The sequence below is a fragment of the Hyperoodon ampullatus genome (genome assembly GCF_949752795.1).
Source record: "Hyperoodon ampullatus genome assembly, chromosome: 7".
NCBI classification, from domain to species: Eukaryota; Metazoa; Chordata; class Mammalia; order Artiodactyla; family Ziphiidae; genus Hyperoodon; species Hyperoodon ampullatus.
In genome coordinates this window covers 74,829,064-74,852,667 of record NC_136920.1, presented here as the reverse complement: position 1 = coordinate 74,852,667, position 23,604 = coordinate 74,829,064, and the positions used below count along the sequence as shown (strand labels likewise).

The 23,604-nt window shown below is 34.9% G+C and overlaps 1 protein-coding gene across 1 annotated transcript in view; it reads right to left on the bottom strand.

The window, feature by feature from the left end:
• The window catches only part of PRMT3 (protein arginine methyltransferase 3), a gene marked incomplete at both ends in the record, with an annotated part of 141,017 nt that overhangs the window by 60,919 nt on the left and 56,494 nt on the right, over positions 1-23,604 (bottom strand). The window contains one exon of the mRNA XM_079709186.1: positions 751-829. Within this exon, the coding sequence (XP_079565312.1) occupies positions 751-829 (79 nt within the window). The remainder of the gene's footprint in view (positions 1-750; positions 830-23,604) is intronic.

Sequence of the window (23,604 nt, the reverse complement as noted above, 5' to 3'; positions counted from 1 at the left end):
ATTCAATGCAAAAAACATGTATGATGTTCTATCTATGTTCCAGGAGCTGTGGAGCTCAGTGAAGAGCCAAAGATGAGCAAAACATAATCCCTGAGAACATTTATTTGTATACAACTGTTCATAGCAGAAAGCCTGTAAAAACACAATCTCACTTTGAGTATGCAGAGCTAATATGATTAAAAGTTCACCATGGCCATGAAAAGGAAGCCTTCCAAATTTATTGGGATCTATTTAAAAATACGATTGGGTATACTGTGGTTTAAAAACTTAGTAGAAACCACTCACTACTTAAATGTTCTTGTTAAATTACAAAGAAGCCAGGTTTATACATTCAGTGAAGTCATGGAATATTTGCTACCAAAGTGAATGATCTCCAACCTAGTATGAAACATTCTTTTGGGAAAAACCAAAAACAAACAAACAAAAAAACCCTAAATGTCACAAAGATTAAAAATCAAAGAGTCTCTGTTAGATTTTTATTTGAATATCAAAAAGCTTCCAAATCTAGTCCTTAGTATTTTTATTAAAAGTGTTCATAAGAATACCATTAACTTAAGAGTCCTGCATATCTTATTAATGTTCTACTATCAACGGTACACTAAACAAATGTCTTAAATCTTCCTCTGATGGAAATGTCTTTCATCTCTATTGGGAACTTTCTCAGTCATGCATAGTTTATTTGAAATCCAAAGGTTCATTTGTTTCTGCCAGACTAAAATTAGATGACTAAAACTAGAATTTTATACTCACCCGATCCTCCTTTTGCCAAGTATTTGTTCTTTGCATAAAGGACAGAATCTAACATGGACTCAAAAAGAAGAAAATAGCCCTGTATAAAAAAAGAAAAAATGGATTTTAGAAAAGTGCAGTATCATCATATGCAGTTCAATTTAAATATCTGGCTAGTGTTTTAATGGAAAATATACTTTTTGTCTCTACCATATAATATTCTGCAAAGTTTGAAATTATTTTTTGCAGTAAATTCTCCACATAATAATTATTAGAAAATCAGGCCAGGGAATGGACTTGAGGACATGGGGAGGGGGAGGGGGAAGGGGAAGCTGGGACAAAGTGAGAAAGTGGCATGGACATATATACACTACCAAATGTAAAACAGATAGCTAGTGGGAAGCAGCCACATAGCACAGGGAAATCAGCTCGGTGCTTTGTGACCACCTAGAGGAGTGGGATAGGGAGGGTGGGAGGGAGGGAGATGCAAGAGAGAGGGGATATGGGTATATATGTATATGTATAGCTGATTCACTTTGTGATACAGCAGAAACTAACACACCATTGTAAAGCAATTATACTCCAATAAAGAGGTTATAAAAAAAAAAGAGAAAAGAAAATCAGGCCAGGGTACAAAGTGGATCCAGAATGTTTATTACAGCAGAATATACTGAACCTTCTCTACCTGTGCTTCCACTTTCTAGACTATTATTTCTTCCACATTAAAAGGAAACTTTCAGATAGAAATTGCTAATGTACCCTATAATTTCCTGGAATACTGCAATATTAATCTAGAGCAATAGTTCTTAACTAGATTTTGCCCTTGGGGGACAGTTTTGATTGTCACAACTGGGTGGGGGGCAATGCTGATAAACGTCCTTCACTGACACAGGACGGCCCCCAAACAAAGAAATGTCTGATCCCAAATGTCTATAGAGCTAAGGCTGAGAAACTCTGGTCTGGAACACCTTTTCCCAAAATGTTTCCTGCCCAAAAACATTCTCTTTGAAGAGTTTTTTTTCTTTAAAAAAAAAAAAAGGAGGGGAGAGGTGAGAAAGACCAGATGCTATATCATCCTCATATAGAGATTCATAATGCACATCAGCACATTAACAGTTCTGAGATGTGTTATGGTAAAGAGGATGGTTGAACAAATTCTAAACAAGTATTACCCACTTTTTAACTAGAAACCTCTTTTTTTCTATTTAACATGTATCAACACCTTGCACAACTATGTTGTTTGAAATACATTTAATGAAACTCAGCCCCAGTGTGCTCCAGACTCTGGAGAACACTTGACTCCTCCACCAAGAAAGGCTAATCACAGCACAAATGAAAAGATAATCTGCCACTACTGGTGCACAAGCACAGTACATTCTAATAGTATGCTATACACTTTATTATAGAAATGATAAAGTAATCATGAGTGAGAGATCAATGCCAGTTTCTGTCAGTCTTCTTCTGGGGCCCATCCTCTAATAGCCCTGAGCAGCAGGGAAAGTCAAGTGTTCAGCACAGTGCTTAGCACATAATACACCCTATTATGGCTAAGGGTTAACCAATATGAATGTCACTCTCATGTCAGCATTCTAAATCAAAACTGTTCTCACTCATTTGTTCTGTGCGCAAATAACTAAGAGGATCAATACACAACACAATGAACAAAAATGTTTTAAATGTTTCTCTAGCACAGGAAAAACCTGCAAACCCAGAATGGATAATCTTCCCAAGAGATTAACAGCAAATTTAAATTTACAGATAATACAGCTCTAGTGCTTGAATCACTTATAAAGGAACCTAATTAAATTGCTGCTAGCAACTCTACATTGGGATTTACCTTCTCCCCACAACACACTAATCCATGGATAAGAAAATAATTGCCTACAAAAGACAGACTTAGCAACAAAACTCTTTTATTACTGTGTTTACATTAGGATAATTAAGGATTTGGTGGAAACTGCTTTCCTTGATAGAGCACTTCAGTAAAATGTCTAACTCTTATAAGTTAGTTCCTCATTAATATCATCTGTGTATTCAAAGCACAAGAGCCTTCTGGAATTCAACTAAGAAATCTTTATCAATCTGACATAATTCATGCAGATCTATGCACACAAATGCTTATAAATAAGCATTCATCAGTTGATTAAAGTGAATTATAATTTTTGCCAAAAAAATTATTTAAAGAGGATGCATCTATTTACCTAAGAGGAAAAGATCAGTTGGTAAAACATGTTAATAGGTTGGGGAAAAAACAGTCCTTATTTGCAAGATTGTTGCATGTTAAAACATTAAAATAAAATAAAATCACAGTTTCATACAAATTGAGTATTCATTATAGTCCAATCTTTTTTGGAAGGGGGCAAAAAGTATAGTGTGTTACTGATCTGGCACCATGTCAAACTGTTTCTAGTATTATTCTTTCAAAGTAGCTAGTTAAATCTAAGTATTTTCCCTCTGTAAGTTCAAACTCCATCTTACTTCCACATACTACAATCAAACCAAAAGTTTTTTCAATCCGTAACTGAAAGCAGCTCCTTCTAGCAACATGCTCGTTTATTGCATTTAAGATAAAGTTATAATTAGCCATTCATCTAAGATTAAATAACCGTATTTTAAATCGGTACTATGGTCAATACCAATAGAACCAATTTAGAGGGTGGACTCTTGGATTTAAATCCTAGAGGAGTTTCTTTCTCTATGTGACGTTGGGCAAGTTTACAAATGAAGAAATGGAGACTCAGTGACATTAGGTGACAATAACAATGGTATTCTACACCATAGAGCTGTTATGAGAACTAAATATGTTAATACATGTAAAAAGGTTTGGAACAGTAAATCTAATTAGTTTAACTAAAAAAAATTAAGAGCTACTTAAAAAATATATTTGTAAAGGCTAGTGAGAATTTTTAAATTACATTTAATACAATAGAGAATGAAGGCTTACCAGATTGTCCAGAATTATATAATATTTAGTGAATGGTCCTATATTAAAATCCACGAGTCAGAACTAAAATTTTTCCCCCCCAGGAGTCACTTTTTTTTTTCAGACCAGCCAAGACTATACGCATTGTGTGCATACAAATAAAAAAAGATAAAAATAAGAAACCTTTCTTTAAAATGCTTGAAATTTCTTTAAAATTAAGAAACAGGACTTCCCTGGTGGCGCAGCGGTTGGGAGTCCACCTGCCGATGCAGGGGACACAGGTTCGTGCCCCAGTCTGGGAAGATCCCACATGCTGCGGAGCGGCTGGGCCTGTGAGCCATGGCCACTGAGCCTGCGCGTTCAGAGCCTGTGCTCCGCAACAGGAGAAGCCACAACAGTGAGAGGCCCTCATACCGCTAAATAAATAAATAAATAAATAAATAAATAAATAATAAGTAAATATATAAAAACAAATATATAAAGACAAACAAATATAAATAAATAAATACAATATCAATAAATAAATAAATAAAATTAAGAAACAAAATTTTAAACCCAATTGAAATAATTTGATCAGGTTGGCCAAATTAGTACCAATTCCAACTTTAAGATTCTTCTTGCAAAGATAGAGAGATTTGTTTCGCTGGGCTAAAAAAGCTAATTTTACTTAATCTTCCGAACTTTAGTATTTATACTTAAGACTTTCCTATATGCCTGCTTCCATTTAAAATAATAAACACCAATAAGTACTCTTCCACATACCCCATAATGATCACCTTAGCTAAGATGAGAATCCTGATCAAACAATATTAGAGAGTTTCTAAGGTTCTAACTATTTAAACAATGTAATTTTCACATTAGAGAAATCAGTACTAGCAAGGTTAAGTGAGGTATTCTAGGTCACGTAGCTGGAAAATAATACTGAACAATTTTCAGATCCCCTCATAAACACTGGCCTTAAGATTCAATTCCCAATGCTGCTAACTAAACTCAACAAGAGATAAGAGTGCAAACAAACAAAACAAAGATAATCATCCCCGGCAGCAAAAACGTCCTTTCATAAATGCCATGTCTTTACTTCCCATTTTTTAGAGTCAGCCAACATTATGAGGTCAGAGAGTTTCTGAAAGCAAATAATCAAATGTTTTTGTTGATACATGTAAAGGATTTAGCAGAGTGCCTGGCACAGAGTTAACACATAAAACCTATAAAGGGCCATTTTTTATAACTCTAATTTGGCAGAAGTCATCATATGGGGTCAGCTACTATGGGGTAGAATTGGGCTAAAATGGACCGAAGCAGAAGGCTAAAGCACGTCTTTCTTTTTTCGTCTTTTCCCATTCCATTTTTTTCTCCTTTTTCTCTCTTCACTGCTGTATAATTAAAAACAATACTTTATTTCTGATAATACCTTTTTTATTTCTGTAGCAAGATATTTTTTGTATATGACAAGGCTTCTACTCTGTCAAAGCAGTTTCTAAACTTTATGTTAAAGAATAACTAAACTAGCAAATCAGTTGAAAACCATTCCTTCAAAACAAGAATAGATTATACATATTCATATTTAGTCTATCTACTAAATATGCCACATTATGACTATGATTATGATTTTGGCCATGTCGCGGGGCTTGTGGGATCTTAGTTCCCCTACCAGGGATCGAACCTGGGCCCTGGCAGTGAAAGTGCCTAGTCCTAACCACTGGACCCAGGGAATTCCCAAGCCACATTATTTAATACTCAATGAAGACTGACAATTTTACTGGTCATTTATTCCACTTAGTATCCAGATATCTGCTCAACTATTACCTGCTCAAAAGGGATTTTCCTAATGTCTCCACATAAAATATCTTCTTTTTCCCCCACCAAACTCTATCTCTTTACCCTGCTTTGTACTCTATCAAAGCAGTTCAAATTGGTTATTTTATTTTATTTTTTTTCTTTTATTTATTTATTTATTTATTTATTTATTTATTTATTTATTTATTTATTTATTTATTTTTTATTTTTTATTAGTTTCTGCTTTATAACAAAGTGAATCAGTCATACATACACATCTGTTCCCACATCCCTTCCCTATTGCGTCTCCCTCCCTCCCACCCTCCCTATCCCACCCCTCCAGGCGGTCACAAAGCACCGAGCTGATCTCCCTGTGCTCTGCGGCTGCTTCCCACTATCTATCCACCTTACGTTTGGTAGTGTATATATGTCCATGCCTCTCTCTCACTTTGTCACAGCTTACCCTTCACCCTCCCCATATCCTCAAGTCCGTTCTCAAGTAGGTCTGTGTCTTTATTCCCGTTTTACCCCTAGGTTCTTTATGACATTTTTTTTTTTAAATTCCATATATATGTGTTAGCATACGGTATTTATCTTTCTCTTTCTGACTTACTTCACTCTGTATGACAGACTCTAGGTCTATCCACCTCATTACAAATAGCTCAGTTTCGTTCCTTTTTATGGCTGAGTAATATTCCATTGTATATATGTGCCACATCTTCTTTATCCATTCATCCGATGATGGACACTTAGGTTGTTTCCAGCTCCGGGCTATTGTGAATAGAGCTGCAATGAACATTTTGGTACATGTCTCTTTTTGAATTATGGTCTTCTCAGGGTATATGCCTAGTAGTGGGATTGCTGGGTCATATGGTAGTTCTATCAAATTGGTTATTTTAAAATGCTGTTTTGCTTTCTAAAATTAAAATTCTCAAATAATAATAGTGGTGAAAACTGTCCAAGTTCATAGTATTAAGTGTTCTTTTATGGAATATCTTATTTAATTCTTCCCCAAAGCACGTTATTGTTATTTCCATTTAACTAATGAGGAAATTAAGGCTTAGAAATGTTAAATAACCTAAAATCCTAAGACTTAAAAAAAAACAGCTCACAGTCACAGAAACAATTGAACAAGTCAGAATTTGGAACCTTGGTCTATCTGACTACAGAGGTCAAGTTCTGAATAACTATTCTATGTTGCTTCTTAAATTGATTTACCTGATTGAAAATAAGACTTGGTATTTGTATTATATTATACTACATTTGTAACTAAGGACTCAAGTGTTCTGAAATAAGAAAATTCCCATAGAGCATATTAAACAGATTAGAATTTACAATAGGTATCTGATTAATAATATTTCAGAGTGAAAGCTTATTTGGCAAGTGGCTGTTAGCCACCATTCACTGTGAAAAATATTACTTTAGAAAATCCATGGATATACTAGAATATATGTAGAAACAAAACTTAACACTTGTGAGATAAATGAAAATGTCTAGTTAAAAACATTAGCAGATGAAAAGTTTCATATATGGATGGCTTGCAGTTATTGTCCTTTCTCTCAACTTTCCACTTTGCTAAACTTCATTTTACTATAGGCTCCCTACGTGATAGAATAGGCTTTAATTCCCTGGGAATTGTCCTTGGTTCTGAACCAAGTCATTTATTACTGATATCAGAAGGTTTTGCTCCAAATGCCCTGCTCATCTGCAGTGTAATTCACACTGTAATTTCACAGGCTGCTGCCTCACCTGTAGGGGTGCCATCTGGAAGAGAATTATACCCAATACTTCTCCCATGATGCTCATGAGGCACTTTTCTTCCCAAACTGACATTCACTTTTTAAAATTAAAATTTGCATTTACACTTCAAAAATTAATAACTACAAAAGGAACACACTGGATCAAATCTGGAACTAGAAGAACCATTAACATTATTCACTGAAATAGGAAGCTTATTTTAAAATGCCTGCTCATGGTATCTTCTTGGAATAGATAAATTAATGATAAAAGAAACTTGTGATACCTTCAGAATAAGGTGCTTCTCTTGACTAATTTTTTTTCAGTTCAAATAACTGAATTACTGACACACGCTTAGGCAGAATTAACTATTTTAAAAAGTGAGGCAAGGGGAAGGCAACAATAAAATGACAAGTTTATGTGTCGAAAGTCTAGTGACAAACAGTCAATAATCTGGATTTATTTAAAGATAAAAAATAAAGATTTATTTAAAAATATTTAAAGATTACTTCCAACAAATAAATAAACCTATGAAATCTAATCTCAAATTATTAAGTACATTTCTGAAGCATAATAAATATTTGATGACTTCTTTTTCAATACTCCTCTCAATTCTATTAAGATTTACTATAGATAGAATTTTATCCAATGTGACTGGGACCAGTAGTCAGTTAACTGAAAAGAACATGTTTTAAGTAAAAAACATACAAATGTAAATTTGTTTACCAATATTACCAATATCCACTTGCCAAGTGGAGAATCCTTCAATCCTATAATTCCCACCCCCACTCCTAAGTCCTTCACAATTGTTTTAGTGCTTTATTTTACAACCATTTTTTTCTTACAATATTGTTCAATAGTTTATTAACTGATTTTTCATAAATAAGTAGGCAAACAAATACAGTAAGCTCTTGGTAAACAATACAATCCAACTGGTAGGAGAAGAGGAGAAGCACACTGAAGGTACCTCATTAGCCTAAGTGTTCAGGTAGCCACAGGAATCTAGCAGGTGTTATACAAAAAGAATGTAAACCATCATTAATTTGGTGAATTAAACGCAGGTTGGTTAGGAAGCTTCAATTGTACATGCATGTGACAAAGTATACTGTCATGATGTCACCTTTTAAGGAAAAACTTCCTTGATGCCTCAGACTAGGCATCAAGTGGCCTGTATAATATCATCTAAGTTGAGGTATGAGTTATTATCAATGCATAGAAATGAGAACTCTAAAACAGGGTTTCTTATCCTTGGCACTACCAACATTTTGGGCCAGATAATACTTCCTTGTAGGGGCTGTTCTGTCCCACTGTAGGGTATTTAGGCAGCACTCTCCTCCAGGCCCCATCTCTCCTGAACTGCTGTAACCTAAAATGTTTCCAAGACATTTCCCATTACCCATATATCCCAGGGGGGCAAAATCAGACATGCTCCCTCCACTGCTGAGAATCACTGCTCTAGACATGTAACAAAAATAATGAGATAAGCATTTTCTCCTCATCTACAGTGCTCTCTGCTAGAAATGTACCAAACTTAAGATTTTACAGGATGTGCCCAATCTTGTCTGATCTTAGAAGATTTAAAGGATGTAAAAGAACCTCTATTTACTTCACTGTTATATTTATAATAGCCTTAGACATTGAACATCTAAACTGCAAAGTTTTTTCAGTGATTCCCACGCCTGTGATTTGACTCTTTCACCTTAAAATGTGCTAATACTAACCATTTTATTTATCACAAATATGATAAGGAAGTTACATGAGAATTTCAAAGTACTTATGTAAAATACTTTTGGGTAAGATACTTTCCTTACTGATAACTCTACGGCAACCGAGACAGATTATATTACACTCTCACACACCTGGAAAAATGCAAGGGGGCCGATGATATCAAGCAACAAGAATATCGGTATCCTTTGCACTCATCTGCCATAAAATGGGTAAAAAAATAATGCTTTGAACATGAACACACAGACATCTTTGTTCAATGTTTTATGTATTTGGTTAAGATAAATTTCTTAAAGCAGAATTTCTGGATTAAAGGATATGCACATTTAAAATTTTGACCTGTGTCATAAAACTGCCCCATAGAAAGACTATGACAATTTTTACTACCAGAACTACATGAGTGTACTAAAAACTTAAATGTAAATGGGGAAGGTATGAAGTTTTATACACACACACACACACACACACACACACACACACACACACACACACATCTCCATGTTCTGGGCGGGGGGAAGTACTAACCATTAAGAAAAAGACTAATAAATTTGACTACATTAAAATTTAGAACTTCTGTTCATCAAAAGACATCAGAAGAATAAAAAATAAGTCATAGAGTTTGGAAAGATAACACACGCATTTCCATCTCCAACAAGGAACAGTAATCAACAAGAAAAACGTGGGCAACCCAAAAGAAAAATGGGCTAAAAATATTACATACAGTTACGAGCCAGGAAATCACCAATAACCATATGCAGAGATGCTGAACTTCATTAGTAATTCAAACACAATGAGACTACCAAATGACTACCAGACTGGCAATAATTAAGAAGTTATGCAGGGCTTCCCTGGTGGCGCAGTGGTTGAGAATCTGCCTGCTAATACAGGGGACACAGGTTCGAGCCCTGTTCTGGGAGTGATCCCACATGCCGCGGAGCAGCTGGGCCCGTGAGCCACAGCTACTGAGCCTGTGCGTCTGGAGCCTGTGCTCTGCAACAAGAGAAGCCGCAATAGTGAGAGGCCCGCGCCCCGCGATGAAGAGTGGCCCCCGCTTGCCACAACTAGAGAAAGCCCTTGCACAGAAACGAAGACCCAACACAGCAAAAATAAATTAATTAATTAATAAACTCCTACGCCCAACATCTAAAAAACACAATAAATAAATAATCTGAATGTTTAAGGCAATACTTGAACTTAGCTCTTAAAAAAAAAAAAAGTTATACAATATCCAGTGTGGCAAATCTATGGGGCAATGAGGTAAAAATACTTTGATCCATCCCTTCTTCCCTTCCTATTCTTTTTATTTTATTTTTGAAGTACAGTTGATTTATACAAAGTGGTGTTAGTTTCAGGTGCACAGCAAAGTGATTCAGTTATACATACATACATGTATATTTTTTCAGATTCTTTTCCATTATAGGTTATTAGAAGATATTGAATACAGTTTCCTGTGTAAACAGTAGGTCCCTGTTATATATATATTTATATTATATATAGTAGTGTGTATATATTAATCCCAAACTCTCAATTTATCACCCCTCCTTCCCCTTTGGTAACCATAAATTTCTTTTCTATGTCTGTGAGTCTGTTTCAATTTTGTAAATAAGTTCATTTGTATTTTTTTTTAGATTCCACATATAAGTGATATCATAATATCTGTCTTTCTCTTACGTGAGTTAATATAATCTCTAGGTCCATCTATGTTGCTGCAAATGGCATTATTTCATTCTTTTGTATGACTAATATTCCATTGTATATATATGCTACATCTCCTTTATCCATTCATCTTTCGATGGACTTTTAGGTTGCTTCCATGTCTTGGCTATTATAAATAGTGATGCTATGAACACTTCGGTACATGTATCTTTTTGAATTAATTTTCTCCAGATATACACCCAGGAGTGGAATTGCTAGACCATATGGCAACTCTATTTTTAGTTTTCTAAGGAACCTTCATTCTGTTCTCCACAGTGGCTGCACCAATTTACATCCTCACCAACAGTGCAGAAGGATTCCTTTTTCTCCACACCCTCTCTAGCATTTATCATTTGTAGACTTTTTGATGATGGCCATTCTGATCGGTGTGAGGTGATACCTCATTGTAGTTTTGATTTGCATTTCTCAAATAATTAGCACTATTGAGTACTTTTTCATGTGCCTGTTGGCCATCTGAATGTCTTCTTTGGAGAAAGATACATCTGTATTTCTAAAACAATATTCCAATCCTGCACGGTGACTGAAAAAAATCATTAATTATAACTGGAAATTCTACTCTTAAAATGCAACTAAATTATTTGCTAGCACTTTTATTGATGAGAATTAAGTTATAGCTATATGTAACATGGTGGTCCTACAAAACTCGTAAATTATAGATGTTTGAGACTACAGGAAAGATGAACTCTATTAACAGTACGATTCAGGGCTTAAAGAACAAGATCTCATTCCGTTTCCTGCACCAATGCATTTTAGGAGCTCCTGATCCTCTAAGTACAACATATACGCCAGAAGAAAAAAAACAACATCTAGTTAGATGCATCAGTAAGCTGGCTTTCACCTTGAGAGCCATTTGCTAAAGCTAGTAAACAAACATGGAAAAACGGGAGATAAAACCCATGGTCCAGCCAAAGTGAGGAATATAAGACCCAAATAACAAAACAGAGACAACCAAATATATCTATAGAGTAAATGTAAATTTAAAATCTCACCTGCTGCCACCCTGCTCCCTCCCTGACAATCCAGTTTAGAACCTTGGTGCTGGGTGGTCAAACACATACTCCCCTCCATCCCACCCCCGCCTCCAATAATTCTTAACATAAGCCAGTCCTCATGCAAATATACAACCCTAATTTACAATGTCTAGGTGGCAGGAAAAACCTCAGCAATTTAAAAGTGATTCTGCAACATACTCTGTTGTCAAGACCGTGAAAAAACAGGTATTCTCATATTACTGTTGGTAAGAAAGCAGAATGGTAAGGTAAGTGCTAAGGAGAATTTGGCAAAAACTGTTAAGATTGCATATGCATATGCATTAACCCTTTGACTCATCAATCCCACTTCCAGGAAAATGAAATGAAATATGTGCAAGGATGTTCAACACAGTATTAGTTGTAACAGCAAAAGAATGATAGAAATTTAAATGAGTGTTAGTTATATACATTATATTTATCTGTACAATGGAGTATTATATAGCCATAGAAAGGAATGAGGTGTATCTCTCTATAATGATACAGAGTGATGGCCAAGATATAATTTTAAATTTAAAAAAGCAAAGCATAGAACAATGCATAGAGTATGTTAACTCTGCGTAACACAGAGTGAAAATATAATATATACATATCTAGTATCTTTTTAATAAACCAAAAGCTAAAAAAAAAATTTTAAAAAGTTATCTATTAAGGGACAAAAGGAATGGAACCACATAAATGTTTTTGTAATTAAAACAAAATTAAACTAAAAAAGGAAAAAGAAGCAATTCCCCCAAATTGAAGAAAAAGTAAACAAATAAATCTGATTGTATGTCAAGTTGGTTACATAACCAGAGGAAAATAATTAATTCAAGTAACATTGAAACACAGTATTTAGACTGTGTATTTCCATGAGATATACTCTAGGACAAAAGAAAATATAGAGGGATCATAAACTGCATTAGAAATCTTATTGTTAGTAGTAAAATTGATATAAAAAATTTAAAACTATTATAGGTAAACTATTATATGATAAAGTAAATAAACAATTATTATTTTAAGAATCAATATTTTCTGCATAGAAGAAAAAGAGATACAGTACAAAATTAAAGACTCTAAGTAAAAATTCCATAACCTTAAATTGGAAATACCAGTGTAAACTCATGGTTTTTTTAATACTAAAAAAAATAGCTATACCTGTTCACTAAGAACAACATACAACCAATGGCAGTACAGCAGCAATGAGCAGTCCTAGAACCCAGACTGTGATCTCTATATATACTGTTTTCCAATGAAAGAACCAGGATTCTTTGATTCCATGTTTAGGCAGTATAAAATGACTGTAAAGTATCTTACAGTACCAGAAAGCATAATCTGAAACATAAACATACTTATATTTTCTGTTTTTCATTATTATATTGAAGACAACTAGGAATTGTTAAAGGGATATAAGAGGCAAGTTCAAATGTCTGTCATTAGCTAAAAATAGGCCAATTCGAACACCAAAAATAGTAATTACAATGGTTCAAAACACATCAAATATGTTAAAAATCCACGAGTTCATAATGACACTAAAAACAAACCAAAAAAATCCCTTTAGAAAATGTTAGAGAAACAGTTCATTATTCTGAAAATTGTAAGTAGAAAATATCCGGCATTTATCCCCTTTTTCCTATATAAACTATAGTTTATAACCAAATGTTTGATGAGAGAGTACTTACAGAATAACTTCACCTAACAAAGAAAGAATAAATGATATAATTAGAATATCACAATTTTATAACTTCTAATGAAATAATGAATCTAAGAAATCATTTGCAATGAATTCTAAAATCTTTAAGTAAAAGGCTGATAGGGAACTTTATAATAAGTAGATTAGACTGACAACTCCAAAAGCAATTATCAATCTCAATGTAACAGAGACAGCCAAACACAAAGAGTCCCCTGACTCAATACAATAGAAACCAATCACCACCATCACACATGAAGTGTTCTGGGCAGGAAAACCCCTTGAATTTGTTAATCCTCTATTTCTTGACCTTGTATTTCAAGTTTACAAGAAATACAAGGGATAGAAAAACATATTAAATGACACCATGAGGATGTAATCATCAAAATCATCAAAATCCAGACTGTGGAAAATTCTACAGGACAAATGGCCCAGTTTCTTCAAAGAATTGCATGATAAAAAAAAGAGGAAGGTGAACCTATAGATTAAGAGATTTTAGATACCAAGATTTTGATACCAAGAGCATGATGCATAAAAATAAAAACATAATTTGTACTTCAATATTAAAAACTTTTGCTCTGCAAAAGGTGCTGTTAAGAGGACTAGTTACAAAGTGGGAGAAACTATTTGCAAACTACATATCTGATAAAGAACTAGTAAAAAGAACTATCAAACTCAACACTGAAAAAATGTCCAATTAGAAAATGAACAAAAGACAGAAACACACAATTCACTGAAGAGGAGATACAGACAGCAAATAAATATATGAATAGATGTTTCACATCATAAGCCATTAGAGAAATGCAAATTAAAAGCACAATGAGATATACCTACACATCAGAGTGGCTTAAATTAAAAAAAATAGTGACAATAGGAAATGTTGGCAAGGATGTGGCAAAACTGGATCACTCATATGTTGCTAGTAGGAATATAAAATAGTAGAGCCCCTCTGGAAAATAATTTGACAGTTTCTTATAGAACTAAACATACAATTACTACATGATTAGCAATTATACTCTTGGGCACCTCTCTAAAAGAAATGAAAACTTATGTTCACACAAAAATCTATACACAAATGTTCATAAAGCTTTATTTGTAACAGCCCCAAACTACTGGATGTCTTTCAAAAGACGAATGGTTAAACCAACTGTGGTACATCCACACCATAGAATACTCAGAAATAAGGAACAGACTATTGACACAAGTCATAATTTGGATGAATTTTCAGTGAATTATGCTAAGTGAAAAAAGCCAGTCCCAAAAGGTCAGATACTGTATGATTCCATTTACACAGCATTCTTTTTTTTTTTTTTTTTGACGTGGACCATTTTAAAAGTCTTTATTGAATTTGTTACAATATTGCTTCTGTTTTATGTTTTGGTGTTTTGGCTGCCCAAGGCATAGGGGATCTTAGCTGCCGACCAGGGATCCAACCCCCACCCCCTGCACTGGAAGGTGAAGGCTTAACCCCTGGAACGCCAGGGAAGTCTCCTACACAGCATTCTTGAAAAGACAAAATGAAAGAAATTGAGAAAAGATTAGTGTTTACCACAGGTCAAGGCTGGGATTGGACAAGGACAATAGGAGGGCTCCTTGTAGTGACGGAACTGTTCTGTATCTCAATGATATCAATATCAGTATCCTGGTTGTGCCATTGCATGATAGTTTTTCAAGATGTTATCATTGACAGAAACTGGGTAAAAAGTACAGGAAATCTTTGTGTAATTATTATTATTTATTTTTTTTTTTGCGGTACGCAGGCCTCTCACTGTTGTGGCCTCTCCCATTGCGGAGCACAGGCTCCGGACGCGCAGGCTCAGCGGCCATGGCTCACGGGCCCAGCCACTCCGCGGCATATGGGATCTTCCCGGAGTGGGGCACGAACCCACGTCCCTTGCATTGGTAGGCGGACTCTCAACCACTGCGCCACCAGGGAAGCCCTGTGTAATTTTTTATAATTGTATGTGATAATCTACAATTATCTCAAAACCAAAAGCTTAAAGATTTATGAAACAAATTAATCAAATGCAGTACGTGGACATAACGCAGACCCTGATTCAAATCAAATGTAAATAAAATAAAATTCATGAAACAATTGGGGAAATGTGAACACAGACTAGATAGTAAGGAACTTTTAAATATAATACAGAATTGTGACTACATCAATAATTTTGTTTGGCTTAACAATGGTATAATGAATGTACATTTTTAAAAGTCCTTATCAGTAAGAGAGAACAAAAAAATAGTGTGGAGACAGATAAACCAAAAATGGCAAAGTGGTGATAACTATTAAGTTTGGTGATGGGTTCATGAGGCTCAATGAAACATTCATTCTATATTTTTTACATTGAAAAATTTCCCTAGTAAATTGTTTACCCAGGCATCCTTCAAAGGATTTCCCACAGATAAAGTTCCTTGGAAAATACACAGCACAACATCAAATAGTACTGAACACTCAAATAAATAAGAACCAAACACCATGAGTGAGAGCCAACAGAAACAAAAGTTGCAAAGCAGACCTGCAAAAATGACAGATATTGTAATTAAAAAAACAAAACATAAACTAAGAATGTTCATGATTCATGAGATTAAAAGAGGGTTTAAGATAATAATAACAAGCAAAGTTTTAGAAGAACCAAAGAATATTTTAAAAAATAAAATAAAACCCAAACAATCCAATTAAAAAATGGGCAGAAGACTTGAATAGACATTTTTCCAAAGAAGACCTACAGATGACTAACAAGCACATGAAAAGATGTTCCATATCACTAATATTGAGAAATGCGAATTAAAACCACAATGAGAACCACTGACGCCTGTCAGCATGGCGATCATTAAAAAGTCTACAAATAACAAATGTTGGAGAGGATGCAGAGAAAAGCAAACCCTCATACACTGTTGGCAGGAATGTAAACTGATGCAGCCACTATGGAAAGCAGTATGGAGGTTCCTTAAAAAACTAAAAATAGAACTACCATATGATCCAGCAATTCCATTCCTGGGTATATATCCAGAAAAAACAAAAACACTAACTCAAAAAGATACATGCACCCCAATGTTCACAGCAGCACTATTTACAATAGTCAAGACATGGAAACAACTCAAGTTCCCACCACCAGATGACTAGCTTAAGAAGATGTGATACACACACACACACACACACACACACACACACACACACACACACACACACACACACAGGAATATTACTCAGCCATGAAAAGTAATGAAATACTGCCATTTACAGCAATGTGGATGGACCTAGAGAATTTTATGCTTAGTGAAATAAATCAGACAGAGAAAGACATGTGGAATCTAAAAAATAACACAAATGAATGTATATGCAAAACAGTAACAGACTCACAGATATATGAAACATTACCAAAGGGGAGAGGTAAAGGGGAAGGGACAAATTAGGGGTATGGGATTAACAGATAAAAACTACCATGTATAAAATAGATAAGCAACAAGGATATGCTACACAGCACATGAATTACACCCATTATCCTGTAATAACCTATAACGGAATATAATCTGCAAAAATCCTGAATCACTATGCTGTACACCTGAAACTAACACAATATTGTAAGTCAACTATACTTCAATTGAAAAAAAAAACCTAGAAGTAAAAAAAAAAAAAAGGAAAATAAAAAACAATGGATATGTTTAACAGATTAAAAGTAACTTCAGAAAGAATTGGTGGACTGAACTGAAAAAATTATCCAGAATACAGTCCAGAAAGCCAAAACATTAGAAAATATGAAAAGGTGATGAGGCATGGAAGATGGAGAAGTCTAATAAATATACAATGGTAAGTCTAGAAAGATTTATTAAACAAGATACGAAAAACTCAAACCATAAAGAAGTTTGATAAATTTGATACACAAAAATTAAGAATGTCTATATTCATCAAATCATATCAAAAAAAATAGTGAACTGACAAGCCACACACTGCCAACAAACATAATTGATAGAGAATAATGTATCTGTCAAGACAAGCTGGGTTACCCTGCATTAACAAACAACATCCAAATAATCATCTAAAACAAAAAAAGGTTTATTTCTGGTATTACAGGTTGACAAGAAGCATTGCTTATTATAAGCACTCAGGGAGTCAGGCAAGTCATAGGGCCACATCTAACTTCAAAGGAGACAGAAAGATAAATTCTCCTATGTGCCCAGAAACAAGAAGCAAAAGATATGAGAATAGCCCCAGTAACAGATTGGTAACTAGAATAAATAAGAAACTCTTTCAGAAAAATAATAAAAAGACAAAAATCCCAAATACAATGATAAGCAAAATAAATGAACAGAAATTTCATAAAAGACAATGCCAAAATGAGCTATAAGCTCATTTAAAACTGTTAGTTCTTACACATTTATATAACTGCACTCTAGAATTTCCCTCCCAAATTACATAAAGAAATGAGCAAAAATTAGCAATTAAAACCAGTCAATAATACTGTTTATCTTGAGAACATGTATGCAATGGGTTGTATGTGCTTGGTTATATAAAAGGGTGAGATTTCTTTTTGTCTTTGTAATCTCTTAGTGGATTGCCAGTGATGCAAATCATATTCTAGTTTAATGTTTATTTAATAAAATAAAATTTATTTAAAATTGTGGTCCTTCTCTCTTTTTTTTTTTTATGGATCATAACATCACAATTTTACTTATACAAAGCGAATGAATTTAAGCAATATGGTTCTAGACCTGGACTCAAATTTAGGTTCACTAAATCCTCAACTAGTTCTTTTTTTTTTTTTAATTAGTTTCTGCTTTATAACAAAGTGAATCAGTCATACATATACATCTGTTCCCACATCCCTTCCCTCATGCATCTCCCTCCCTCCCCCCCTCCCCATCCCACCCCTCCAGGCGGTCACAAAGCACCGAGCTGATCTCCCTGTGCTCTGCGGCTGCTTCCCACTATCTATCTACCTTACGTTTGGTAGTGTATATATGTCCATGCCTCTCTTTCGCTTTGTCACAGCTTACTCTTCCCCCTCCCCATATCTTCAAGTCCATTCTCAAGTAGGTCTGTGTCTTTATTCCCGTTTTACCCCTAGGTTCTTCATGACATTCTTTTTTCTTATATTGCATATATAAGTGTTAGCATACAGTATTTGTCTTTCTCCTTCTGACTTACTTCACTCTGTATGACAGACTCTAGGTCCATCCACCTCACTACAAATAACTCAATTTCGTTTCTTTTTATGGCTGAGTAATATTCCACTGTATATATGTGCCACATCTTCTTTATCCATTCATCCCATGATGGACACTTAGGTTGTTTCCATCTCCGGGCTATTGTAAATAGAGCTGCAATGAACGTTTTGGTACATGTCTCTTTTTGAATTATGGTTTTCTCAGGGTATATGCCCAGTAGTGGGATTGCTGGGTCATATGGTAGTTCTATTTGTAGTTTTTTAAGGAACCTTCATACTGTTCTCCATAGTGGCTGTACCAATTCACATTCCCACCAGCAGTGCAAGAGTGTTCCCTTTTCTCCACACCCTCTCCAGCATTTATTATTTCTAGATTGTTTGATGATGGCTATTCTGACCGGTGTGAGATGATATCTCATTGTAGTTTTGATTTGCATTTCTCTAATGATTAATGATGTTGAGCATTCTTTCATGTGTTTGTTGGCAATCTCTATATCTTCTTTGGAGAAATGTCTATTTCTTCTTTGGAGAAATGTCTATTCTTTGGAGAAATGTCTTGCTAGTCTTCTGCCCATTTTTGCATTGGGTTGTTTGTTTTTTTGTTATTGAGCTGCATGAGCTGCTTATAAATTTTGGAGATTAATCCTTTGTCAGTTGCTTCATTTGCAAATATTTTCTCCCATTCTGAGGGTTGTCTTTTGGTCTTGTTTATGGTTTCCTTTGCCGTGCAAAAGCTTTGAAGTTTCACTAGGTCCCATTTGTTTATTTTTGTTTTTATTTCCATTCCTCTAGGAGGTGGGTCCAAAAGGATCTTGCTGTGATTTATGTCATAGAGTGTTCTGCCTATGTTTTCCTATAAGAGTTTGATAGTTTCTGGCTTTACATTTAGGTCTTTAATCCATTTTGAGTTTATTTTTGTGCATGGTGTTAGGGAGTGTTCTAATCTCATACTTTTACATGTACCTGTCCAGTTTTCCCAGCACCACTTATTGAAGAGGCTGTCCTTTTTCCACTGTACATTCCTGCCTCCTTTATCAAAGATAAAGGTGACCATATGTGTGTGGGTTTATTTCTGGGCTTTCTATCCTGTTCCATTGATCTATATTTCTGTTTTTGTGCCCGTACCATACTGTCTTGATTACTGTAGCTTTGTAGTATAGTCTGAAGTCAGGGAGCCTGATTCCTCCAGCTCTGTTTTTTGTTCTCAAGATTGCTTTGGCTATTCGGGGTCTTTTGTGTTTCCATACAAATTGTGAAATTTTTTGTTCTAGTTCTGTGAAAAATGCCAGTGATGGTTTGATAGGGATTGGATTGAATCTGTAGATTGCTTTGGGTAGTAGAGTCATTTTCACAATGTTGATTCTTCCAATTCAAGAACATGGTATATCTCTCCATCTATTTATATCACCTTTAATTTCTTTCATCAGTGTCTTATAATTTTCTGCATACAGGTCTTTTGTCTCCTTAGGTAGGTTTATTCCTAGATATTTTATTCTTTTTGTTGCAATGGTAAATGGGAGTGTTTTCTTTATTTCATTTTCACATTTTTCATCATTAGTGTATAGGAATGCCAGACATTTCTGTGCATTAATTCTGTATCCTGCTACTTTACCAAATTCATTGATTAGCTCTAGAAGTTTCCTCGTAGCATCTTCAGGATTCTCTACATATAGTATCATGTCATCTGCAAACAGTGACAGCTTTACTTCTTCTTTTCCGATTTGGATTCCTTTTATTTCCTTTTCTTCTCTGATTACTGTGGCTAAAACTTCCAAAACTATGTTGAATTAAGAGTGGTGAGAGTGGGCAACCTTGTCTTGTTCCCGATCTTAGTGGAAATGCTTTGAGTTTTTCACCATTGAGGATGACGTTGGCTGTGGGTTTGTCATATATGGCCTTTATTATGTTGAGGAAAGTTCCCTCTATGCCTACTTTCTGCAGGGTTTTTATCATAAATGGGTGTTGAATTTTGTCAAAAGCTTTCTCTGCATCTATTGAGATGATCATATGGTTTTTCTCCTTCCATTTGTTAATATGGTGTATCACGTTGATTGATTTGCATATATTGAAGAATCCTTGCATTCCTGGAATAAACTCCACTTGATCATGGTGTATGATCCTTTTAATGGGCTGTTGGATTCTGTCTGCTAGTATTTTGTTGAGGATTTTTGCATCTATGTTCATCAGTGATATTGGCCTGTAGGTTTCTTTCTTTGTGACATCCTTGTCTGGTTTTGGTATCAGGGTGATGGTGGTCTCATAGAAGGAGTTTGTGAGTGTTCCTCCCTCTGCTATATTTTGGAAGAGTTTGAGAAGCATAAGTGTTAGCTCTTCTCTAAATGTTTGATAGAATTCGCCTGTGAATCCATCTGGTCCTGGGCTTTTGTTTGTTGGAAGATTTTTAATCACATTTTCAATTTCAATGCTTGTGATTGGTCTGTTCATATATTCTATTTCTTCCTGATTCAGTCTTGGCAGGTTGTGCATTTCTAAGAATTTGTCCATTTCTTCCAAGTTGTCCATTTTATTGGCATAGAGTTGCTTGTAGTAATCTCTCATGATCTTTTGTATTTCTGCAGTGTCAGTTGTTACTTCTTTTTCATTTCTAATTCTATTGATTTGAGTCTTCTCCCTTTTTTTCTTGATGAGTCTGGCTAATGGCTTATCAATTTTGTTTATCTTCTCAAAGAACCAGCTTTTAGTTTTATTGATCTTTGCTATCGTTTCCTTCATTTCTTTTTCATTTATTTCTGATCTGATCTTTATGATTTCTTTCCTTCTGCTAACTTTGGGGGTTTTTTGTTCTTCTTTCTCTAATTGCTTTAGGTGCAAGGTTAGGTTGTTTATTCGAGATGTTTCCTGTTTCTTAAGGTAGGATTGTATTGCTATAAACTTCCCTCTTAGAACTGCTTTTGCTGCATCCCATAGGTTTTGGGTCATCATGTCTCCATTGTCATTTGTTTCTAAGTATTTTTTGATTTCCTCTTTGATTTCTTCAGTGATCACTTCGTTATTAAGTAGTGTATTGTTTAGCCTCCATGTGTTTGTGTTTTTTACAGATCTTTTCCTGTAATTGATATCTAGTCTCATAGCATTGTGGTCAGAAAAGATACTTGATACAATTTGAATTTTCTTAAATTTACCAAGGCTAGATTTGTGACCCAATATATGATCTATCCTGGAGAATGTTCCATGAGCACTTGAGAAAAATGTGTATTCTGTTGTTTTTGGATGGAATGTCCTATAAATATCAATTAAGTCCATCTTGTTTAATGTATCACTTAAAGCTTGTGTTTCCTTATTTATTTTCATTTTGGATGATCTGTCCATTGGTGAAAGTGCGGTGTTAGAAAGTCCCCTACTATGAATGTGTTACTGTCGATTTCCCGTTTTATGGCTGTTAGTATTTGCCTTATGTATTGAGGTTCTCTTACGTTGGGTGCATAAATACTTACAATTGTTATATCTTCTTCTTGGATTGATCCCTTAATCATTATGTAGTGTCCTTCTTTGTCTCTTCTAATAGTCTTTATTTTAAAGTCTATTTTGTCTGATATAAGAATTGCTACTCCAGCTTTCTTTTGGAAACCATTTTTTACAGTTAATTTTATGTAACACTGTATTTTTGATTTTTAACCTTTGTTATTTTTCACTATTATTTTTTTAAAGATTTATTATTTTTTTATTTTATTTTATTTTTGGCTGTGCTGGGTCTTAGTTGCAGCACGTGGGATCTTTTGTTGCGGTGTGCAGGCTTCTCTCTAGTTGTGGCCTGCGGGTTTTCTCTTCTCTCGTTGTCGCGCACAGGGTCCAGGGCACATGGGCTCTGTAGTTGTGGCACGCGGGCTCCAGGGCACGTGGGCTCTGTAGTTTGAGGCACGCAGACTCTGTAGTTGAGGCACATGAGCTCAGTAGTTGTGGCACGTGGGCTTAGTTGCCCCGCGGCCTGTGGGATCTCAGGTCCCTGACCAGGGTTCGAACCCGTGTCCCCGGCATTGAAAGGTGGACTCTTTACCACTGGACCACCAGGGAAGTCCCTATTATTATTATTTATTGATTTTAAAAAATATACCAAAAATCTGGCAGTAAAAAGATGTCTTTTACTCTGATGGACCAACAGAAAAATAAGAAAAGAAAAAAAATGGCAAGAGGTATAGAGTTGAGGGAAAGTTATATCTTACATTTCCTTATCTTGAATCACTGGACTTATGAGATTATGTCTACTTTTAAGTAGACAAAACAATACATACTAGACATGTACAGTTTTATTTCGCTTAAAAACTTCAGAGTAATAAATATAAAAGAGGAAAAATAGAAGAGTTTTTAAAAATCCTTAAATTCAGGTCATAAGCATATTTCTTGCTATGGACAGGAAAGAGAAAAACACACCTGTACAACTGAAATTTTGTGTTGTTAATTAATCTCCTATACTTTCCCTAACTCTAAGATTAATTCAACTTATCTAATTTACTGAACTACTTACATAATTATTATTATATCATTTAAGGCAAGAAAGATCGGGAAAGGCCACCTAATCCTCGTGGCAGTTGTCTGAAATGGCATGGTTTCACTGCCAGACCAAACTAAAACCAACAAAGACATTTCAACACACACCAGTTGAAAATGTGACCTATGACAGGCTTCATGGCCCAGTTTCTGGACTGTTGATAAACCAAATCACAAGTAATGTTTCTAAGTGATAAAAGCTATAAAATCCTGAAAAGCTATTTACAAACAATAAAGAATATTAAATATGAACAAAGAATACCCCATCATTGTGAGTGTGGGCCTGTGCATGCATGCACTATACAGACACACTTGTGATGGTGAAAACGGGATGGGAAAGGTGACAAAATTTTAGGTCACTTCTGTGAAGAGCAAGCCTAGACAGAAAAATTACAAGGGACTTTAGACAACCTGAATGTATATTATAAGTGATCATGACAATGTAAATTCACCTAATGTATAATTTTCCTGATGGTCCTGATGACAGAAAATAACATGTCCAAACAAGAATCACCTCTGGCAGTTGTATCATGCAATGCCAGGATCTTATCTATCTATTTGTAAGGAGGTCATGCTGAAAACTTAGATGGAAAACAGCAACATCAAATGAGTCAATCTGGCTTTACT